This window comes from Lipophrys pholis (assembly GCF_963383615.2).
Source record: "Lipophrys pholis genome assembly, chromosome: 19".
NCBI lineage: Eukaryota > Metazoa > Chordata > Actinopteri > Blenniiformes > Blenniidae > Lipophrys > Lipophrys pholis.
In genome coordinates, this window is record NC_137647.1 from 12879389 (window position 1) to 12901998 (window position 22610).

The following is a 22610-nucleotide window of genomic DNA, read 5'->3' on the forward strand; positions in this document are numbered from 1 at the left end:
GCTACATAATTAGACAGTGAATGAGCAAAAATCTAAACCAGTCACAAAAAGTCATATTAATTAAATTAAAATGGTACTTTCATATTTATTGGTATTTACCTTTCTCTTTTTTTATTTTAAATATTGATGAATATGATAATTATTGTTGGTGTCGGAACAATATATATATATATATATATATATATAATTCTTTTGAAAGTTGAACCTGCAAGCTTTAATATGTTGTTCTCGTTGTAAACTCAACTATTATTACAAATAAAAAAATTTATTTGATTTATATAGGAATAACAAATGGAGAAGTTTGGTGTATTCTCTGCAGTCGTTCGGTTCAGGAGAGATTGATGAGTACTGAAGACGCAAAAAACTTTATTTGCGTGAATATGTAGATTAAACAGACTGAATGTGAAAGTGTGTGTGTATATATAAATATATATATATATATATATCAGTAAGTCGTTGTGGTCGTTTTGCGGTATTAAACGAGCTAAATAGGCGGTGCCTCTGATTTGAGCCGCAGCCAACTAACGCGACTCCGCCCAAACAAGTCATCCTTGTCGACATATCTAACGCACCATTATTACCGTAGTTTGGCACGCGCATTTACGCTCGGGCTCGGAGACCAAATCCGCGCTCCCGCATCAAATCCATTTACACTCTCTGCTCGCACGGAGCGGCCCGACCGAGTCGCTTCGCTCTGACCATCCGCTCGGTGTAAAAGCCTTCGCACAGCCGCTAAAGAGCGCCCGGTAGCAGCGGCGGCACCTCGGTGAAAAGAGTCGGGACCGAGCAGGAGCGTCTTCGGAGAGGAAGAATGGCGGAACAGGGCAGCACTGCAGCGGTCGGGGCCACAGGCTGCAACAACGCTGCTGCTCCCATGGCGGCGGGCACTGTTGCGCATGATGTAGCGCCCGAAGAGGCTCCCGGAGGACCGCCGGGGAGACCCGGAGTCGTACCGAAGACCGGGTCCGAGTCGGTGAAGGGCCAGGTGTTTGACGTGGGCCCCCGCTACACGGACCTGTCGTACATCGGGGAGGGGGCGTACGGAATGGTGTGGTGAGTAGCGCTGCCGTCGGGCTGCCGTAGTACGGAGCGACTGATCCCGCGACCATAAGCCGTTTGTTAGCAAACACTGTTAGCTCGTGTTCAACAAGCGGAGCTCGCGGACCGTGGGAGCAGTCACGATGAGTGGGTTTAAAATAGCTGGCCGGGATTCAGACGCTGTTAAGCCTCGTTTTGCGCTCGGCAGGTTAGCCGAGCGGCTACAGGCGTGGCTATCAGCTTTAACAGGAAACAAGATTGAGAGTGATTGCGCACGACGGGAGTTTTTTTTTCTTTTCTTTTTTTTTTTTTTTTCTTTTCCTTTTTTTTTTTTACAGGCTGCATTTGACCACAGATTTTTAAGTTAATGATCGCTCGTGTTCACATTTCCACCGAGTAACACTGTCACTGTGATCTGCGCTCCGTTTCCGCTCGGCTGACAGAAAGTCTGCAGCGGAGCTGCTGCAGAGGCTGGAAGTGGGATTTGTCATCGGAAGCGAGGCCGTTTTCTGCGTGTTATCGCCCTGTGGCATCGGCAGCTCTGCGTGGACGTGTTATTGAGCAATCCCGCGCTCGATGTCAGTGCTAAAGTCGAGACTGCACGGTGCGAAATGCTTGGTGTTTTCTGCCGAGAGCTGCAGGCCCACACGTCCACCCCAACAGGACTCAGCATGCGGCTCCCCCTCGGCTCCATAATGCTGTTTTTGTTTATGTCATCGTGGTCATGTGATTGCACTGTTGCAGCAGTGTTTGTAAACACAGTCGACACCCACTGGATGGTGAAGTCAGAAAGACGCATCTCCTTTTAATAGTATCATGACACATCAATGTGGCGCTGACCCTCATTAACCCCTTAGAGATAAACATGGTTCTGGTGTTTATAATTTACTACAAACAAAACGACGTCTGTGGTCAACAAAACCATCAGATTGATCCTGGACAATGTTGAAGCTTCATTCACAGGTGACGCCACTCCTCCAGGCAAATATCTAATCTGTTACATAATCCAGTGCGTTTGGGCGTGCAGACATAGTCAGGACGATCTGAAGAAGTTCAAACAAACATGTTTGATGAGCTAATCTGAGTGCTTTGAAAACCTCTGCTTAGATGCACACACACACACAGACAGACAGCCATCTCCAGATTTTACAGAGAATCATCCAGTGAAAGAAAATGTGGGGATGGACTGGTTCGATGTTAAAGAAAGCAACGGGAACTTGAGTATTTACTTGTTACAGCAGCAATATGTAGGAGTCCATCTCTGGACACGCAATATGTTGAATCTTGAGGCAGATGGGCTCCAGCAGGAGAGGGCCGCAGCGGGCGCGACTTCTGTCGGCCAAAAACAGGAAACCAAGGCTGCAATTTGCATGGCCAACCAAAAGTGGACAATAGAAGACTGGGGAATGTTTCCATGGCCTGTAGGTTATCATGTACGTCTCAGCAGTAGGATGGAAGGTTCAGAGTTGGAAAGGAACGACATAAAGGCAACCTCCCGCGGGTGGGAGAATAGATTGTCTTGGTTCAGTTTTAGAACACGATATTTCACACGAGTACTATTTTAGTGTCCTTGCTTCAGCTGCAGCAAGATAACCCACCCAGATCATCTAAAATGTTTTTCTTGGCAATGACAAAGATTTGAATGTCACATGGACATGTAACTGATAAACACCGCATGTAAATAAGTGATGTAGTTCACAATGGGCACAGTCATGTCTGTTGAACCAGAGGTGTCATGAACATTTGCGTGAACCTACTGAAGAAATCTCCGACTCAGAGTGAAAAACTCTTCCAAAATGCACAATTTACAATCGCAGAACATGCGCGCCCTGACGTCTTTGGAACTTTAATGACCTTTATAAGAAGCTTTCACATCAAATTACATAAAACCAGGTGCTACTCCTCACATGGTTGGTGTTGTTTGAGTATTCTGGCTGTTAAAGAGGCTCATGTTCACAATGTGTTCTGCCACATAATGGTACACTTGCCCCAGTAGGAAAGATGTGATGTAACAGTATAGTCCCATTCGAGGGCCAGCGTTGGTGCAAAAGCCTTCATTAAACGTGTATTTTTCTGCCAGTAATTGATTTAATGACTTCTCATCATTTGTAAAGCACCATTTTAAGATCTGTGTGTTGCTTTCAGGCCAGTGTTATCTGAGAAGGGCGTCACCAGTCGGGAGAAAGCTTAGTAACCTTTTAAATCTGAACTGCGTGATATATTGCAGGTTTATCACAAACACGATATCAACATATCGTAAAAGAATGAGTGAACTGCAATCAGTTGTTTCCGCGGACTGTGCACTTCACTTCATTATTTCAATATAACTTGTTGAAAGCACAAAAATCAAGAAAAATTATTAAACACAACTAGTGGGGACTGCAGGTGCATGTCGGGGGGGGGGAAGGGAACAACAATTGTGCGTTATTATAATTGGGTATATAAGAAAGAGGACTGTTATTGTCCATGCATAGGGACATTAACATCACAGATTTCAGTGTTTTTATTTATCGCAAGTCTTATCATGATTGCAACACTCAACGTAATTGCCTTTTTAACCATTATCATACAGATTACTCAAGTTTTCCCTTAGTTTTAATGGCAATAATATGACTCAAGTTAATGTGAAGATTTTAAGAATTAACACCTTAAGAACTATTAGGAAAAGCAGTTCTATGTAAAATCGGTTTGCCTTCTCAGAAGATTAGATTTCTGCGACTTTAGCGTGTTTTAACAAACTCACTCAACGCTGATACACGAGCAAAGAAGTCGACTCGTCGTCCCTACTGATGTTGTTGCCGTTCATTGTGCAGTTTTGGATCTCAGTGTTGCGTTATGATCTCTCATCTTACTGCAATAGTTATTTACAGTCATCCCATGGGCTCTTGATCTTCATGGTTTTTTGTTTTTTTTCCAGTAGCTCCTGGTATCCATCTGGACACCTCCACCATGCTGACACTGCGCCTACACACAGGCCTCCCAGAGACAAAGCCTCACAACATATTACAGCAAACAGACCAACGTTACATATACATGTTGGCAGTAGAGACGATCTCCATTTTACATGGGCCCAGATGCTGATGCCGTCATTGTCCTTGTGTGAGAATTGTTGCAGTTTGTAACGCGACACCTGCCTTGTGGTTGTTTTCTTTTTCTTTTTTCTTCCCCTCCGCGTCCAGCTCTGCTCTGGACAACGTGACGAGACAGCGCGTGGCCATCAAGAAAATCAGCCCGTTTGAGCACCAGACATACTGCCAGCGCACTCTGAGGGAAATCAAGATCCTGCTGCGTTTCCACCATGAGAATATCATCGGCATCAACGACATCCTCCGGGCACGGCACATCGACAACATGAGGGATGTGTATCTTTTTTTTTTCCATGCTGCTCTCCGAGGCCTCGCTGCATTTTATCCTCATGCCGTTTATGCATGGGCACATTTATGTAAACTCACTGGGGGAGTTTCATTGAGTTCTTTTTTTTTTTTTTTTTTTTTTTTTTTTTATACACAAAGACATTCATGAACAGACGTGTTGTGTCAGTCTGCTGGTAGAGAATGAAAAGTCCCAGGGCTGTAAAGGAAGATGAGTTGAAGTTTCTTTCTGGCATTTCTCTTATAGAGGCGCGTCACAGCAGAAGCCAACGTTACTGTGAAAGTACAAGATACTCCAGGTTGGCTTCTTCACAGACGACCATAAGTGGGTCTTTATAGGTCTGTGGCGTACAGGGGGAAGTAATGATGGATTTCAATACTTCCCACAATCAAGTGCCGGCATGAAAGTCGCCTGCGCATCAGGTCTATGGTGTAGAGGAGCTGGGGGTGTGATTCAACACCTTGTTTATTTTTTTAAATATTTTTTTGCATGTTCTGCTTGATTGAAAGACATCTTGATTCAGTCATACAGGAGGTGCCATTGAGAGCTTTAATGGCATGGCAAGTCATTAAAAAAGTAATTGGTTCAAGACTCAAGGTGAATTAAACTGGCTAAAGGCCACTTCAAAGGGTTTTTCACTTTGTTTTGAAAGAATCTATGGTCAATATGATGGACCACAGAGTGACCATAGATTAATAGTCAGAATTACTTTTTACCTGGACTTTTGCTTGATTTACATTAAGTGTCAGTTTAAGCAGCCTTATTTAAAGTGTTTTTGTTATTGTTTCAATCTAAGATTAAGCCAATTTCGGAATGTTTTTACATCCTCAGCTTTTCACTGAAGACATCACAGAGACTGCTGGAAAATATCAAGAGCTGATCAAACATCGTTTCATGGTGCAACCAAACATTAAAAACTAACTCTATAATGCTGGCCTTAAGATAGTTATCTTTAGTTGAATTGATTCATGTGCTGAATCATGGCGCAGATCAGTGTCGCTCTTCAGCCACATCAGGAAGTGGCGACCGTCTGCAGAGCAGCGGTCAGAGATGTGTAGGCAGGCGGAGATCTGCTGTGAAAAGCTGCATTGTTCACTGGGAGACTCACAAATTGTGAGTCCTTGTTTGTTCTGAGCCTTGTGTCCATGTTTGATCTGAGTGCTCTGCTTTGTTGTGATTTAGTGCTGAGTAAGGCGACTGCGATGGAACCCATGGATGATATGATAGAGTAGGTCTGCTCCGTCCATACTATAGCTCTGCTATAAAGAGCAGCACACACACTGATGGTTCTCACATTAGGAAAGTCTACAGCCACGCTTGTGTGGCGTTTGTTTACTTTGTTTTATCCACGAGAGGAAAAGACAGGTAGTTCTTATCTTTTTTCAGACTATATCTTCTTAGTTATACTTAAGGTGTTTCTGTTTGGATCAAAGTGGAGGATTGCTTGAGCCAGATTAACATATGCACATAGCGACTAGTTGTTAGAAGATATAGTTCAGTTTGCAATGAAGTTGTGCTAAAAACATGAATCTAGTCACTTATTTGTTCGTTGGGTGTATAGTTCAGTGTGATCAACACTTTATTGTATAGTGAGGTACTTTGATTAAAGTACTGTGGCTACAAACCAAGTGGATACCCTCTATTTTAGTGGAAAGTATGTTTTTTTTTAGTTTTTATTTTGTAAAAATGTAATTGTTAATTCCTTCTTGTGTACATATCCCATGGACCTCATGGGAATTAAATGAAGGATGATTTTAATAGCCATTTTTACACAGTCATTATCTTTTATAGTAACAATGCTGGTTTTGATCATTTCACTAGCTTTTTTCTTTCTTCGTACAATACATCAACGTTCTGGCATGCCATGGTTCAATGGCATTGGGAGTTTTTCCTTGAATGCCTGTAGAAACTGTCCTGGTCCGTCAGTGTCAGTAGGTACGGTCTGCCTCTGCCGTTGTGTGCCTTGACCCGTGCGTCCTTCAGCTACATCGTCCAGACCCTGATGGAAACGGACCTGTACAAGCTGCTGAAGAGCCAGAAGCTCAGCAACGACCACGTCTGCTACTTCCTCTACCAGATCCTGCGAGGCCTCAAGTACATTCACTCTGCCAACGTGTTGCATCGTGACCTCAAGCCCTCCAACTTGCTCATCAACACCACCTGTGACCTCAAGGTCTGCCTACACACGCACACAAACACACACACACACACGCACGCGTGGATAACATTTCTTGTCGCCCTCACAATGATCAGTGGCCTGTTTCCGATTTCAACATCAGTGACGCGGGAGAGAACAACTTCCTGAACATTGTGGTTATTTAACAACACAAAGAAAGCATGTTTACAGAGTATCTGCATCAAGTTCAACAGTTTAACGTGAAAACTGTTGGTTTTTATTTTGGCACAATAATCTAAACTTAGGAAATAAGTCATGATTTCTAATCTGTGCTGTCTTGAGTTCAGGCATAATGTACTAACGGAACATCTAAACATAAATTGTGCACAACCAATCATATCATGGCAATTTGTTTAAAAGGCTTACTGAGATTAGTGCATTTCCATTTTATTTTGTTTCCTATATATACACACACACCCGTGTGTAGGAGTATATTTAGCGCATTTCTGTGAGGATTAGTAAAGTTTAAGATTTTAAACATGATGAAACCAGTGAAATTGCTCATTCAAGGGTAATGCTTGTCTCTTCAGTTTATTTCCTGACATGATTAAGAACGGTTGTAACTCATAAAGCATGTTTAATTTCATTTGAATGTATTTGCTTGGATTTTCCCTCCCACCTCTCTGATGCCTAACCCCTGAGCCCGCTCACCTCACTGCAGCCGGCCATCAATCCCTGGATTAGCCGGTCATGTGTGGGTTGCCAGAACAAAGGCCGCACATGTTGCAGCCTTCAAGTGCTTACCTCTAGATCAATATCACTGCATATTTAATCTGTATTTCCACCAGTAATGATATTTGCTGTACTGTATCAATACCTTTTAAAGAAAGTATCCAATTTCAAGAAATTTGCATTGTTTTCATTTAAAGGTATATTATATGTAGACTGCACTCTGTTCAGCAGCCCAACCACAGAGTGAGAGGCTAATGAACCTTTCTAACCCCTTTTTTTTTTTTTTTTACCTTTTGTGTTATTTACAGATCTGTGACTTTGGCCTGGCACGGATAGCCGACCCCGAGCACGACCACACAGGTTTCTTGACCGAGTACGTGGCTACGCGTTGGTACAGGGCTCCAGAGATCATGCTCAACTCAAAGGTACGCGTGTGCGTCTGACCGACTGTCGTTTTCGTCCGTCACCGGATCTTTTGAGTGACTGTGTTTGCTTCTCAGGGCTACTCGAAGTCCATTGACATCTGGTCAGTGGGTTGCATCCTGGCTGAGATGTTGTCCAACAAGCCGCTCTTCCCCGGGAAACACTATTTGGACCAGCTCAACCACATACTGGGTGAGAGGCAGATTTCTTTTCGGTTCCTTTAATTCTCAAGTTCTACAGCTGATCATGAAGGTGTGTGTGTGTGTGTGTGTGTGTTCTCGCTTATCTGTGCAGGCGTTCTTGGCTCCCCCTGTCCCGAAGATCTGAACTGCATCATCAACATGAAGGCCAGGAACTACCTGCAGTCTCTGCCTTACAAACCCACCATCCCCTGGGAAAAGATCTACAGCAAGGCTGACCGAAAAGGTGCAGTATAGCCCTCTGTAGTGGGTTTGCAGATGTAGTGACAATACGTTTATTTTGATGGGAGAAAAGAAACTCAGACAGAGCTATGGGAGTCATAAAGGCCTTTTATGAAAATTAAATCAGTGATCAGTTCGGCACTGTTTATCTTCATAGCAGCAATTCAGGCATTTTCATTGAACAGCACTTAAAATTAATAGAAAATGTTAATAGAAAAAAAAGCAATAATCTGAACAATCCCATTTCAACAAATCATCGGCGACGGCACAGAGCAACATCAGCCTCATGGCTACGTTGCATTTTCAACAGTAAAATATAGTGGCGGTCTCCTATACAAACATGAATTACCTGTGGTGGTTTTAGCTTAAGTACGTTGTGTTTGTCTTGTGATTAAAGTGCTGCTCGCATATCATTTCATGACCGATTGTTGCAACAAACCCAACATTTCCTTGCCTTTGTATGTACATCTGTGGGGAAAAGGAATATTATTACAACCTTTCCACCCAGTCCTTTTTCTGTGATGAAAACTTGTTGCTACTCCAAACAAAGCAATGTTTTGCTTTGGGGTTTTGTTTTTTCGCCCACGCTCTGGAGATCTGTGCTAATTAAAGCTCTCGGTTATGGTAACACAGCTCTGGATCTGCTGGGCCGCATGTTGACCTTTAACCCCAGCAAGCGCATCAGTGTCGAGGAGGCCCTGGCTCATCCCTACCTGGAGCAGTATTATGATCCTACAGATGAGGTGAGAACATCTTTCAGTGTGCGTGCCTTTAGAAACAAAGTTTATGAACAATTTATGCGAACTGTGGGGGAAAATAAGTCCTCCAAGTATTTAAATGGGCATCAAAGGGTAAAAGGGGCTTAGTCACTCAAACACTGGGTAAGCATGTGCATCATTGTTTGGACCCTGATGCAAGATCTGTTTGTAGGCTTTTTCTGCTTTGCGCTGGGAAGCCTCTTAGCTGCACTGGGAATGCAATTAGTGCGAAGATTTCTCCATGGTTGAGCTGGAGAGAGGGTAAAGAATTAAATCACTAATCACATCTCAATTTATGTAACAGGAAACAACATCCCAGCACTGCACTGTGGATTTATTCACTGCTTCCTCCAGCGTTGCTGTCCAGCCGTTGTTTGTTTTTTAGTTTTTTTGCATAGAAACTGTTATTTTTCTGTTGTTTTCTTCCACTTAGTAATAACTTAGCTATTCTACAGGTTGCGATAACCTCCAGGTCATTGCTGCTGTGGGTTTGTTAGGAAGGAAGGAAATCAAGCTGGTGTTTTACAAAATGTGTTTCTTTCTGACTTCGCCCGATGGCTTGTATTAATAATGTGTGTGTTCTGTGCGTTTTTGCAGCCTGTCGCTGAAGAACCCTTCACTTTCAGCATGGAACTGGACGACCTTCCCAAAGAGAGGCTGAAGGAGCTGATCTTCGAGGAAACTGCCCGTTTCCAGGAAACCTACCAGGGCTCCTGAGGCCCAGGTACACAAGAAGTCTGCATGCAAACGGAGGAAGCCAAACAAACACCTGCGGCGCATTTATTTGGAGAAAATCTCCCGAGTTTGAATTTAAATGCCTCAAACAGTGAATCATGTTACGATCCGGATGGTTTCGTCCGACCCGCCTGTCTCCCTGCAGTACCTTGTAAACAGTCTTTGTTCTTTCAGCGTCTCATTTGATCATCTGCCGACAGGCTGAGCTAGTTGTCCTGGTTTTCAGTTTTTATCTGTATTATTAGATGCTCCTCTTAATTTCTAGTGATGCTTCTTGCTCCATTTTTGCCTACATGTAAGAAAATTAACACAAAAAATATAAAATCCACTGATTAAACTCTGTAAATAATGTCAAGTTTATAAGCTATTAAAGTTTTAGTTTTCACATCAATATGAATGTACACAATAATCAAGTCACAAACACATTCAAACTAAAATAGTGAAAACCAATCAACTGTCTTTTAGCAAGAAATTAATTAATTTGTTATTTTATCCTGATCTATGAAAAGTAGAAATGTACTACACTTTTATTTTCTAGTTGATTGAAGACTCCATCTACGAGTGGCGGAGTCCGTCTACTACTGTAAATCACCAAATCCACATTTCAGTTCAACTTTTTTTGTTCCTTACCCCGGCTTCCGGTAAAACATGAGTTTAAAACCACTAACTTGGTATGATCTGTGTAGGTTTCTTTTACTAGATTTGTATCTGGCAGAAGCAAAGAGCTGCTATAGTTATTTTCTAGTACACAATGATTCCTACATGTTCGAACACTGTTTTACCAGCAAAGTAACGCTGAGGAGGAGGTTTTAGTTGAAAGAGGACAAACCGAATGAAAGTTAATTATATAGCACGAGTGAAACATTCATATTGCGTGCGAATGTTGTCGCTCACGGTGTCTGCTTGTCCCTACCGTACCAGTGGGAACGTCCAACATTGTTTGGCGTGTGGGACCACTAGATGTCAGTGGAGCACAACAACAATCATTTACACACAAACCTCACATGCAAACTCATGGAGGAAATGGCAGAAGTGTCCGTGAACCAGGAACGGCTGCTGCAGAGCTGAAAATACTTTTTACAGACCTCGGGTTGTACACAGAAATGTGGGAGTGAAAACCTGACAGACGCCGTGGGCTGTTTGTTTGTTTTTTTTACACATGATCATGAGGTAAATTGTGATTAATACTTTACATTCAACTTGATATTTGCTGAGAGGTGCTTTGTTTTTTGCCCCCTATTTGTTGCCCTTCTACCCGAGGTCCCTGAAATTTTATACCGTCTGTTTGGCAAAAAATACTTTTACAATTTTATGCAGTAAATAATTGTATGAGGCTGTGAGATCTTGGAGGGAATGACTGTCACTCACCATCGGAATGTAAACGCCTTAAGCTGTTCTACTACTTTTCATCGCGTCTCACTGGTTATTTTAAGTCTTTTTTTCTTTTCAATATGCAATTGTTCTCCTTCTCTTTGTTGTTTCAGTTGACGGCACGCAGATGCTTGGAACAAGAAGACCCCAAAACAACTTGCTAAAACAAAAAGAAAACTGCATCTTCAAGAAAACCAACAAAGAGAGAAAACAAGAAATATGAACATTTACCTGCTTAACTTTCCATTTCTACTGCAAGAGAGAGCTAAGTTTAACTTTTGATTTCAGTGGTGGGGTGGTTGGGTCTGTCCTTCTCATACTGTTTCAGTTCTGTAGGTGTTGGACGCTTCCCTCCTCTCATCTCTCATCCGTTTTGTTTTGTTTTGTTTTTGTTTCCTGTCCCAGTCTCTCCGGTGTCGTGTGCGGTGACTCACTGCCACTCTCCTCCTCTTATCAAAGCCTTTTCTCACGTTGCAGACCTGTTTGTCCTCTCTTTGTAGCTTCCTCTCATATATTCACCTACTACTGTATTAACCAACTCCATAACTTTCTTGTCTTGATCCATATAAATTGCAACTTGGAAAAAAATTGAGGGCTAAAGGAACAGGGATGCTAATCGGGTGTGTGGATGTACATACAAAAGTATTAAAGCTTTTCTTTCTTTTTTTCTTTTTTTTTTTTTTTTTTTTTTTAAATGTGCTCATTGCAGTTTCCATCTGTATGCTATTTCAGCTCAGTTGTATTTTTCCTTCTTTTTTCTTTTCTTTTTTTTTTGTTGGAGACTAGAAGTCAGTGTTTTTACTGGCATGTTGGCAGGACGTCTTTCTTTTTGTCTCCCCCCCCCCCCCCCCAAAAAAAACCTTTTATGATGTTTATGTGGATGCATGTATTCCTGCAGTGTACCAAAGTGGCAGAGAGAGAGAGACGCAAAGAATCTGGCTGAGAAGCAACAAATGAAGACCCGTTTGTGAAGTTAAACATGTTTCTTGACCAGCTTGCACCGACTCGTCTTCTAGGACCTTTTAAGCAAAACTTTAGTCGGGGCAGTGCTTCACTGTCTCATCATTCTCACAATGAGTTTAAACTATAAAGTAACATGGATTATATCAGTGAGTTGATCCAGAATAAGATGACAAATGCTAAATCCAAACACTGCTATAACTTTACTGTACCTTCTTGTTTTAAGTTCCACTCGGCAGACTGTTAAAGATTTCCTCCACATCTGTGAATAATGAGCTTTACTCGGTCATTTGTTTCCAAAGCTATTACAGTAAATTATTGTGGAAAATTGGCTCCAGTCGATCTGACTTTGGCACCTTTTTATCTGCTGCGGGAGTCAAACATGCATGCTGCTTAGGGCCTAACAGTGAGGACTCCTGTTAATCATGTGTCATTTTCCTCTATCTGAAATACGCTCCCTTATGCACATATATAAAGCACACAGGTAAAATCATTTGAATGATTTGCACCCGAATCATGTTAGGGGAGGGGACATCAATCCATATATAACACAAGGACCGACCCCAGAGCGCTCGCATCACAAAGGAATGCACTTCATTTTAATGGGGTTCCCAACACCTGTGCTTCTTCCTGCACGGACGTGCCACAATGTCTGCGGTGGAGCTTAAATGTAAAAGACGAGCCGAGCAGCCTCGTGGTCGTGCAGCACATATCTGCTTGTCCCTCTCTGCCCAATTTCTTTGTCCCCGCTTCCTCTGCTTTCTACTATTGCTACTTGCTCCAGTGACCGATGGCTTCTCATGTTTCCTCAAGTTGCATGCATTTCCTGTCCGCTGTTAGTATCTGCTCTTTATTCTGGATGTGACTGTTGTACCTGCTGCTTATTGGAGCAACTCTTTCAGTTCAGTCTGCGCCATTTCCTTTTGTGATCATTCGTTCCGTCTTTGCCTGATCTGGGACCAGTAAAGCGAAAAGCCGAACCGAAAAGCGGACCAACAGCTGCACTGGGTCGTCCCTCTGGCGGCAGGCTTGTGATCTGTATCCCCGCCCTCCCCGTAGCTGATTAGTTTTACATCACCAGCCGTTGTTTTGTTTTTTCTTCTCAGAAGCCATCGCCAGTGCTCTGGGATTGGCGTGAGACTTTTGTGGTGCATGTGGTGGTGTTCATGTTTTTGTTCGACAACCCCCCCCCCCCCCCCCCAACCTCTCGCCACGCTTTACTCTAAGGGCTGCCTCCTCCTCCTCCTTCTCCTCGTCTGTTTTTAATGTCCTTCTGCTTCTCCATACTGGTGGGATTTGTGAAAACGCCCTGTAGTTCATATCACTGACTTTTCCGCCGCAGTCTGCCTCCCTTCTCAGAACCCCCCCGCTCCTCTCCCACCTGGATCATGGACGGTCATTAAAGGAGGAAACTTGCTCCAATCACATGACTCAATCAGCACGTCTGCACTTTGTCTTTCAGCCACGCTCCCCCTCCTTTTTTATCAGGGTTTGTTTGGGTTTTTTTTGTTTTTTTTTTGGTTTTTTTTGGGGTCAGTCTCTCCTTCCCTCTCTCCTGCTTGTTGAGCTTTAAGTTTCACGTGCTGCGTGTGTGAAGACTCATGGATTGTCTGCAGTTATTTATGTCTGTGTCCAAGTGTTTGTATATGTGTGTGTGTGTGTGTGTATCGATAACATAAAGCCAAGACTTTTCTTGTCCTGTCTGTGTGTTTGTTTTGGAAAGTGCGCATCGTTTCCTCGCAGCCTGGGGAAACTCTCTCCCTGCTTTTACATCTGTGGGATCTTTTTCTCCTCTTTTAGACCAATGCAAAAACAGTCGCAGATAATTTGATGTATTTCATGTGTATATTTGATCGCTGGTTAACAATGCCATTAGCGTTTTGGGTTTTGTTTTTTTTGGGGGGGGGGGTGTGTGTGTTGCCTCTCCAACCTGCCATCAGACCAAACATCTCACTGAGTAATCATGGGAACGAACCAAGAGGACCACATCTTACAATCCTCCGGCACACACACGCGCGCGTTCTCTCGCTTTTTCAGAGGAGTGCGGAAGTGTGTTTGTGAAACGCTGCACTTAAACACACCATCTGCATTCACACGGTATCGACAAGTCCGAAGGCCTGTCTGTCCTGAGGCCTGTAAGCAGATATTGTTGTTTTTAAATGGCTGTTCTTATTGCTATTGTTGTTATATTGGTGAGATGTTGTATTTCCTTTTTTTCTACATAAAAGGGAGTTAAAAGTTGTATCATTTTTTTTTAATTAGTATGTTTTTATTTGTATATTTCTTCTTTTTTTTTCTCTTCTGGGCGTGATTATTATTGGCAGTGTTTTCAATCTTTCTTTCTTTTTCATTTATTTCTCCAACAAGATCTTATAAGAAATTATTTTAAAAGAAGATATAAGTAGGTTGTCCAAGAGATATGAGTTATTGAGGGTTATAGTATGTATATTCTATGGGTATTATGAATTAAACGATTAACAAAAACAGAATTATATACAATGATTAAATAAAATTTCCTGATACTGTTAAAATTGTCTTGTCTTTTTGTTTTTGTCTTGTCTGGTCCTTTCAGCATCGTTGTGATCTTTGATTTCAGTTGATTTCTTCACAAGAGCCAATTTAGAAATGACTGTGTAATCTTCCCGAAATTAAGAAACTTGACACTGCTCAATCTCATAACTGCCAAATATTTCCTAACCAAAGCAATGTGTTTGTCATCACCCCTCTGTTAAAGAAGGAAAGAATCTGTATATTGAAAAAATAAATAAATAAATCTAGAACATATTTTGTTGCAGTCAATAACAAAATTTGCATTAAAATTAGCTCAGTCATGGTCAGTAAATCTACACAGGCACAAAATAACTAAACAAACATGGGTGACGACAGTAGTTTATTCTCAATAGATGCTATTGATACCAGGCCTTTCTAATTGTTAAACGCTGGACTGTTGCTATGGAAACAGGTCAGTCGTCACTGTTGCCAAGGAAACGTAATTTAAGGCCAACACCTGCTTATTTACCTCATTTTTTGAGTATTTACTAAGCTTATCTTAATTCAGGCATGTAGTTTTCCTGAGAATGCTATAAAAATAAAAGGTTTTGCCAGGCCGCTGAATAGCTGACAGTTTTTTGAATGTCTGCCATTTCTGGTCTTTTCAAGTCTCTTACACTTGCAGACTTGCATTATTTCACTTCTGACTGGCTTTTCCTGTTGCACAACATTTTCATCTTCTTTCTCAGCAAGTCTCAGCAGGACTGCCCTCTGAAATTACCTGAGAACCACTGCACCGTGTTGTCTGTTCCCAAAGTGTGGCGAATGTATCAGGAAACATAACGGCAAGAAACCATGAGAGTAGGAATGCATAACACCGACCTCTCTTTCATGTGCTTCGTATGCTCGCCTGGCAAACGTGTCAAGGTGAGAAAATGCTGGAAAGTCGAATAGTGTCTGCAGTGAATGGGTTTTCTCTGTTCGGGCGAAAACCAGGCTTGTTGTAACATTTGGGAGCAGGCCCGGCCTGCTGCACTATTGTGTGTCACATTCCAGCTCTGCTATTGAAGCCGAACAATGTGCTCCACTCTGCTGACTTAGTGTTGTATGTATGGTGGGCATTTCAGCTCGAAGACGTGTTTGATTTCATATTTATGGCCTCGTGTTTCAAAGTTGAGCTGGCATATCTGCACACGCCACATCACCTTTGTCAAATAGAAGCCTCGCACACACGCTGCCTTCTCCACTTATCGGTTAATGTTCAATCCACTCATTAAATTTTAGAAATAAAATGGCCAGCTATAAGACACTGTTTGACTCCACTTGTGATTGTGTCGTCTTCTGAATTATACGGCATTTCCAACGATAAATCAATCCTAGGAGGAAGCGACGGTGAACATGCAGCTCACAGGTATGACACACAAAGCCATTCATCCCAGCCGAACATAGAGTGAAGAGAAATAGTACTGCCTGTGGCGGGGGAGAGGCCAGAGTGAGTGTGTGTGTGTGTGTGGCGGTGAGCTCTGGGTTACCTGCTGGTGTTTGATTAACTGTGTTTTACAGCTCTGAAGGTTTCAGGAGTCTTTTGCTTGGGAGTAAGTTAGATGAGCAGAAAAGGTGGAACATTTTTCTTTGGCCCAACCAGTTTTTTCAGTTTAGTTTTTTTTTTCTTGTGCCTCACCGATAAAAACCTGGGTGTCTTCACACAACCTTGTTTTTTTTGTCTGGTCATTTTTCTTTGGAAGCACAAAAAGGTGACTGATTTTCACCTGATGCTTGGGATCCTCTGCCTGCTTGATTTGACAGCACTTGTTGGAAGATCTCCCAGAGCCTCAGACAGGAGGGGATGAGTTTTTTGTACTTTGTCCTCCCGGCGTTGGGAGGTTATGGCCTCACCTCCATCTACCTGCTGAGGAATCCACACATTCTCCACAGGAGGAAACGCACTGCTTTCTACAGCAAGCACATCTCGCACAGAGGAGGTAAGGGGAGATCGCCGCAGTCTGTCAGGGGAGTGCGTCAGTCCACATTAAACTATACTGACTCGGGATGGAGACTCGCTAGGATTCACAATAGGGGCATTCACTTTACTGTCTTGCTCTTTTCAGCTGTTACAATTTTTTGTTTTTGTTTTTTTAAGGTTAAAGAAATCAGGACTAAAAAAAAAAACCTACTGTTTTCATTGGTTGGAGTTGCTTTGGGAATTGACATTTAGCACCAACATTTAAACACAAAAAAAAAACTGCAACAAATGTCAGGCAGTGTACACCCTGGACAGGTCATCAGTCCGCTCCAGGGCAAACACACACTTCTGGAGACAATTTAGAGTCACTTATTAACTTCAAACACATATTTTTGGATTGTGGAAGGAAACCTGAGGACCCTGAGAAAGTGTTTTGAGAAGAAGGGTTATGTATTAATGAAAACTGTGACAATACGTATTGTTGGATATCAATAAATTAAAAAAAAATAAAAATGTACTGAAAAGAATGAATGCATTTGTTGTTTTTTAGATTTGACCAAGGTTTCCTGCTGTGTACTTATGTTTTCTGACACGGTCTGACTGGTTGGCATCGTGAACTCTGACTCCTCTGATTGTTTTCAGGATGTGGAGAGCGGATAGAAAGCACCATGGAGGCGTTCACACAGTGAGTTGCACATTTAAAAGATGAGCTGCTGCTTACAGGCCAGCCAAGACTCCTGAGAAAAAAACAACAACATACTGATACTGACAATATTTCCTTACAAGTGATTTTTACAAGAGCAGCAGACATAAACACAGAAACATATTCCAGCAATCCGAGACCTGAGCAGAGAGATCCGTGATGCAGCGGTTAAAAGTCACTTATTGCTAACAAAGCAGTGTCCTCATCAAATTACTACTGTGAAGGTGAGTTTGTGAGAGCGTGCACGCTGAACGACGTAGAAATGTAAAACAGCTATGATGAAAAACACTGTGGCAGAAACAGTTTCCCATATTTCAGCAGATTTGCCAAATAAAGCACAGAGTAAAGTAAATTGCTGGATGCAGAAAATGTATAGAGAAGATACAAGCCACAATGGTGGGAAGCACTCTTGATTTGTTTATTGTTTTTGTTTTTACTGTATTTGGCAGGAAGAGGAAATATAATTGTAAGACATTCCATATTCAAACACTCAGCATCTCATTGCATGACTCAAGATAAAATTCTGAGTGATAAATGATACTCATACATGTCAAGGTTTATTTATTCTTGGATCATGCAAAATTGTTCTTTATGCAAACAGACAGTCCATTCCTGGGTATGTTTGCTTTACAGAATACAAGTGAATCTGGCGTTTATAAACCTTGACGAAAGTCACAGATTAAAACTTTTTTTTTTTTTTTTTAATTACTATCTTAATTAACTTTTTTTAATCGGTGCCTTTGTCAACAGTGCTGTGGAGCAGGGTACAGAGATGTTGGAGTTTGACTGCCACTTGACCAACGATGGATACGTGGTGATATCACACGATGAAAACCTGCTGAGGCAGACCGGACACGATGTCACCATTTCCTCTCTCAACCTGCAGGTAGAGAGCAGCACTGGTATACACGGGCACAATTCAAATGTGTTAGAATTGAAAGAAACCAGGATAAGTGGATCAGCCCCCACCTTTGAACCGACTAGTTGCAACACAATATTTCCATATACTTGTTACATAACAATCCGTGACCGTTCAGGTTAGACCGGCGCTTCTGTTTAGTTGGAACTTGCAGAAAGAGCCGCGTAAGCCAAAAACATGTTTCATGATCTCTTTACCTATTTTGCTGGCTATTTCGCTTTTTGTGACTGACTTGTGAGCCGGAGCCCTGTGGTGTGACTTGATACTGGTCTTTATTCACAAGGACACATGTTTAATCATTCTGGCATCAGAACAATCTCCAGTGAGGTTGAGCTGTGATTGATGTTTTCTTCCAAGGAAAAAAGGTCAATGTTTGCCTAAGAAAGCTGAGAATGACCTTCAAGTGTATATTTGCACACAAGTCATGCAGCAACTCATCTGGGTCATATGATCCCCCCCCCCCCCCGAATTCATATCTAATATCTAAATACATTTGAAGTCCCTACAGCGCTGTGAGTGATGAAACGTTTTCTCATCTGTTAGGATTTGCCGTTGTACAAGGAGCGACTGGAGGTGACATTTTACACAGGTGAGTTTCTGCTCTCAATGTTTAATGTTCAGCAATTTACAACAAGTAATTATATGATGAAGTAGGTCATCGGGGCCGTGCGTGTGCGTGTGTCTCACATTTCTTCCAACCACTCCCATCCTGCAGGACGCTACAGCAGCGGTGCGGACAGGAAGTTCGCTCTGCTGGAGGATCTGTTCAGGGAGTTTCCCGAGCTGCCGGTCAGCATTGAGATCAAGGAGAACAACCGTCAGTTGATGGAAAAAGTATGCTTGTCCCAAAACAAGTAAAGAGGACCACTTAGATAACCTCTAACCAACAACACTGATTTGCATCTGTTTTATTAAACAATAATGTAAGATATGTATTTTTAAAGAGCTACACGACGGGGCAGCGGTTGGCACTCCAGACTGTGTTTCGATTAGGGAGCCTCTCTGTGTGGAGTTTGCTTGTTCTCCCTGTGCAAACATAGGCTACAGGTGGGATGTGATCCAGCACCACATGTCCCTCTGTTGGATAAAACCATATACAGGGCTGTCATAAGCTTAAACAAGGAGAACATGCATGCGCCACACAACAAGGCCCCATCCTGTATTTGAACCCATGACCACTGTGAGGCTCACAAGGAAAAAATACTGCTGTTAAAAATTTATAACATCTTTTACCAAGTGCTCTTCTCAAAAATGACTCCAAAATTCAGCACGGTCAATTGAAGACCTTCAATTGCTTTTACCTGCAAAAAAAGCAATTGAAGGTCATGAACATATGAGGCATGAACATATGTATGTTCAAAACCAACAATGGAAACAAAAACTGCAAATCAAACGTTTTAGTATTTTCATTATAATTGTGACCCACCCAGAAGCAACTCCTGATTCTTAAAGTCGATTACATGGTGTTGATATTGTACCCAAACATATTACTTGATTGTGTTGATGTGAGCATCTGTAATTTGTTCCTTGCACTTGTGCTCGCCGTCCCATCAGCCCTGTTTATAAATACTGTGACCGACTGTGTGTCTGAAGGTGTCTGAACTGGTGAGACGCTACAACAGGGAGGAGATCACCGTGTGGGCCACAGTCAACTCCAGCATCATGAAGAAATGCCGCAGAACGGTACATGAGCCGCCTGGGGGAGACAAAGTTACTCAGACAGACTTATGTAACAGTGCTGCTCATTTCCTTAACACACGACACAACTTTGCTCCTTCTCATACAACAAAGACATAGTTCAAATTTGTAAGATTACATTTTATGTCTCCTTCATTTATTCTTCAATATTTTCTATGAATGTGTCTGTCCTCCTTCTGAACTGCATTTCACCTCCACACGTTCAGAGACAACTATCTCTGTACCCAGCATGTGTCCGTCTCTCTGCTCCCACCAGAATGACTCCATGCCTTACAGCTTCACAATGGGCCGAGGCATGCTGCTTCTGCTCCTCTTCTACAGCGGCCTGCTGCCCTTTGTGCCCCTGGGGGAGAGTTTACTGCAGTTCTACCTGCCACGCGTCATCAACAGGTGTGACCGCAGGGGTCTCTGCATGTCGCTTCAACATTTATACACTCACAGACATGTCATTCCTGTTTCTCGTTAAAGGTGCAAACCTTTTACTTACAGCATCTCTGCTCAGAATATAACTAATATCTCCACTCAGTGGGTTGAGAATGCATTGCATCGCCCCGCAAGCTGCCGCTCTTCCACTCTCCGTGCTTTCTTTCTCTCTAATCTTGTTTTTCATGTGAGATGAATGTGTCGTGGTTCTGATGTTTCTCTTCTTTGTCTCTGTTATCTCTGTGTGCTGAAGGACATTCGTTCCTGAGCGAGGCATCCTGAGGAACAAGCTGGTTGTGTCTCTCCTTGAAAAGTAAGTGAAGTTCTGAAAACAACCGTGTGAACCTCTGTACAGCTTACAGTGGCTGCCAACTGCTCCTCAGGGGTGGGTTAAATGGAGCAACACAAAGTCAACTGAACCACTGTGTGTATGTGAAAAATACATTCTTTTCTTTTAACATTTAAAATTCTACATGCATGACTTGTTTTGTAAAGAAGATTTGATTTTATAGAATTGATATTATTTTATCTTTACAGATTAACAATGAGGAAGAGTCTTTTCAAACACCTTGCAGCCCGGGGGATCCAGGTATGAAACCATAGTAACAATTCTTAACAACACAACACCAAAAATTAAAACAAATGCAAGAAAAATGTTTTTTTTTTTTTGTTTGTTTAGTTTAGTTTAGTTTATTTTTTTAACATTCACATTTCACATTATGAAAGTATCAGTTGCAGGTATGTTTTAGTTGGCAAGTGATTTCATGAGAATGATTTAAACCAATGAACTTGTTAAAACCAGCCAGAAAGTCAGGTTCCTCACTCGCTTCTGCTTTAGCTGTAAAACTCCCCGGCCATGCCCAAACACACATCATGATGTAACACAGGAAACATTACTACTGTTATAAATTGTGAACTCACACTTCTGTCCTGATGTGACTAATCGCTGTTATGAGATACCTGCAATTGTTAGTCCACAGAAGGTCCCTGCATAGTTGGATAAAAAAGATTAAACTATATGTTGTGGATTTGTCGGCCGATGCTCACATGACTGCTTTTGTACGCTTAGAAATAATTCTGAAATGAAAAGTGAGAACAGAATCAGATCATTAAAGAATGTAAATTCAGTATCGAAGGTGGGACGACATCAATTTATTCTTTGTTTTCGTGATTCTGAAGCACATTGCATAATCCAAGGAAAGCAACCGTTAGACACGATCTGTGCAAGTGAAGAGGAAAGCAAAGGGAAGTCAATATTATCTGTCAGTGGATAATATGTAAAATTCATGCACAAATCTAATAGCTGGTTTTATTTATTTTTTTAATTTCTGTACGGTGTAAGCTCTCTTGGTGGTACAGTGGTTCAGTCCTGATCTTGAGTGCGAGGGATTTTGAATCCCAGTTGTAGCAGGAAGGAAAGGCAACATATAAAATAGTCACATTTAAGGTGGAAGTTGCAATGCTGTGGCAGCACGAAATAAGCAGCTAAACAGATCCTTATTAGTGTCTGTATTGTTAGAATCAAATTTCAATAATGATCCACGTCAAAATATGTCAGTCGTAACTAATATCATCGCAATGTATAATTGTATAAAGGAATTAGTAAAACATGTTTGTTGTATGTTTTTTTTTGTTTCACTAATACATTTGTAATTGCAGGTGCATTTGTTTGTTTGCAATGAAGATGAAGACATTAAGGCGGCTTTTGATGTAGGAGCCACTGGGGTGATGACCGACTACCCGTCGCTTCTGTCAAGCTCCCTCTCCCGAAGTGGAAGACAGGATTGACCCCAAAACACTGTGAAAACGTGACAGCAGAAAATATGACATGGCAACTATATAATGAACTGAGATTGTATAAAACCCAAACAAAAGTCTGTGAACTTTGAAGAAATGTAAAAAAAAAAAAAAAAAAAATTGAGGTAATTTTCCTGTACTAAAACGGACATGAGCCTCTTAAAACCCCGTCCTTGACCTTTGAGGACAGATTACTTATTTGCAAAGTGATCTAAATGTGGTTCATTTCCGTAGCCTCCCTCTATAATCACAGGAGTGAATATTTAACCAATTGAACCATATCACCTGACCACACATTTCCCATGATAACACACCAAACGTGACTTTATTTGACTTGTTATCTGAGGATTTTCTTTTCTACCATAATTTGATGGTTTTAAGTAAGGCATGACGCTCAAAGCAAAGGATCTGGAATATGTTACTTTGATTTTTATTTCTTTCACATGCTTTTCTTCCACCAGAATCAAAACACAAACTTCAGAATGAAACTAAATGTTAAACAAAACAAAATAAAATAAAGCATTATATAGGAAATGGGACGACCTACTTTATATAGACTCATGCAGATACAGTTTCAGTGTGGGATTTGTGGTACATCACTCCATAGTTTTTGTGCAGCGCTCTGACAGTTAAGGATGTCATCAAGGGATGTCGGCAGCAAGAGGCAGGCACACAGAGTTTCCTTTGTCA

The 22610-nt window shown here is 41.9% G+C and overlaps 2 protein-coding genes across 3 annotated transcripts; both read left to right on the plus strand.

Moving 5' to 3' along the window:
- Positions 1–547: 547 nt before the first annotated feature.
- mapk3 (mitogen-activated protein kinase 3) lies at positions 548–12263 on the plus strand. The gene is made up of 9 exons (XM_080487635.1): positions 548–1053; positions 4218–4400; positions 6394–6583; positions 7567–7683; positions 7759–7873; positions 7976–8107; positions 8737–8846; positions 9459–9585; positions 11081–12263. The coding sequence occupies exons 1-8, from the start codon at positions 812–814 to the stop codon at positions 9576–9578; spliced, it is 1209 nt and encodes a 402-aa protein (XP_080343761.1). The 5' UTR covers positions 548–811; the 3' UTR covers positions 9579–9585; positions 11081–12263.
- A 3643-nt stretch (positions 12264–15906) lies between these two features.
- gdpd3a (glycerophosphodiester phosphodiesterase domain containing 3a) lies at positions 15907–22105 on the plus strand. 2 transcript variants are annotated; one of them, XM_080488761.1, is made up of 10 exons: positions 15907–16399; positions 17023–17065; positions 17834–17969; positions 18546–18591; positions 18718–18836; positions 19596–19685; positions 19957–20090; positions 20377–20436; positions 20661–20712; positions 21783–22105. In XM_080488761.1, exons 1-10 carry the CDS (start codon positions 16264–16266, stop codon positions 21909–21911), a joined length of 945 nt encoding a protein of 314 aa, XP_080344887.1. In that variant the 5' UTR covers positions 15907–16263; the 3' UTR covers positions 21912–22105. The 2 variants fall into 2 exon arrangements, with proteins under 2 accessions (XP_080344887.1, XP_080344888.1); XM_080488762.1 differs by having other exon boundaries at positions 15943–16399; positions 17023–17307.
- The last annotated feature ends 505 nt before the right edge of the window (positions 22106–22610 follow it).

What these genes read in the sequence shown, in the direction of transcription:
- gdpd3a (XM_080488761.1), top strand. Translation starts at nt 16,264, where the DNA reads ATGAGTTTTTTGTACTTTGTCCTCCCGGCGTTGGGAGGTTATGGCCTC. An exon ending in TTTCCTCTCTCAACCTGCAG is followed by an intron (nt 17,970 to 18,545) that starts GTAGAGAGCAGC and finishes CTCATCTGTTAG; the next exon opens with GATTTGCCGTTGTACAAGGA. An exon ending in ACCGTCAGTTGATGGAAAAA is followed by an intron (nt 18,837 to 19,595) that starts GTATGCTTGTCC and finishes GTGTGTCTGAAG; the next exon opens with GTGTCTGAACTGGTGAGACG.
- mapk3 (XM_080487635.1), top strand. Translation starts at nt 812, where the DNA reads ATGGCGGAACAGGGCAGCACTGCAGCGGTCGGGGCCACAGGCTGCAAC. An exon ending in ATCGACAACATGAGGGATGT is followed by an intron (nt 4,401 to 6,393) that starts GTATCTTTTTTT and finishes TGCGTCCTTCAG; the next exon opens with CTACATCGTCCAGACCCTGA. An exon ending in ATTATGATCCTACAGATGAG is followed by an intron (nt 8,847 to 9,458) that starts GTGAGAACATCT and finishes GCGTTTTTGCAG; the next exon opens with CCTGTCGCTGAAGAACCCTT.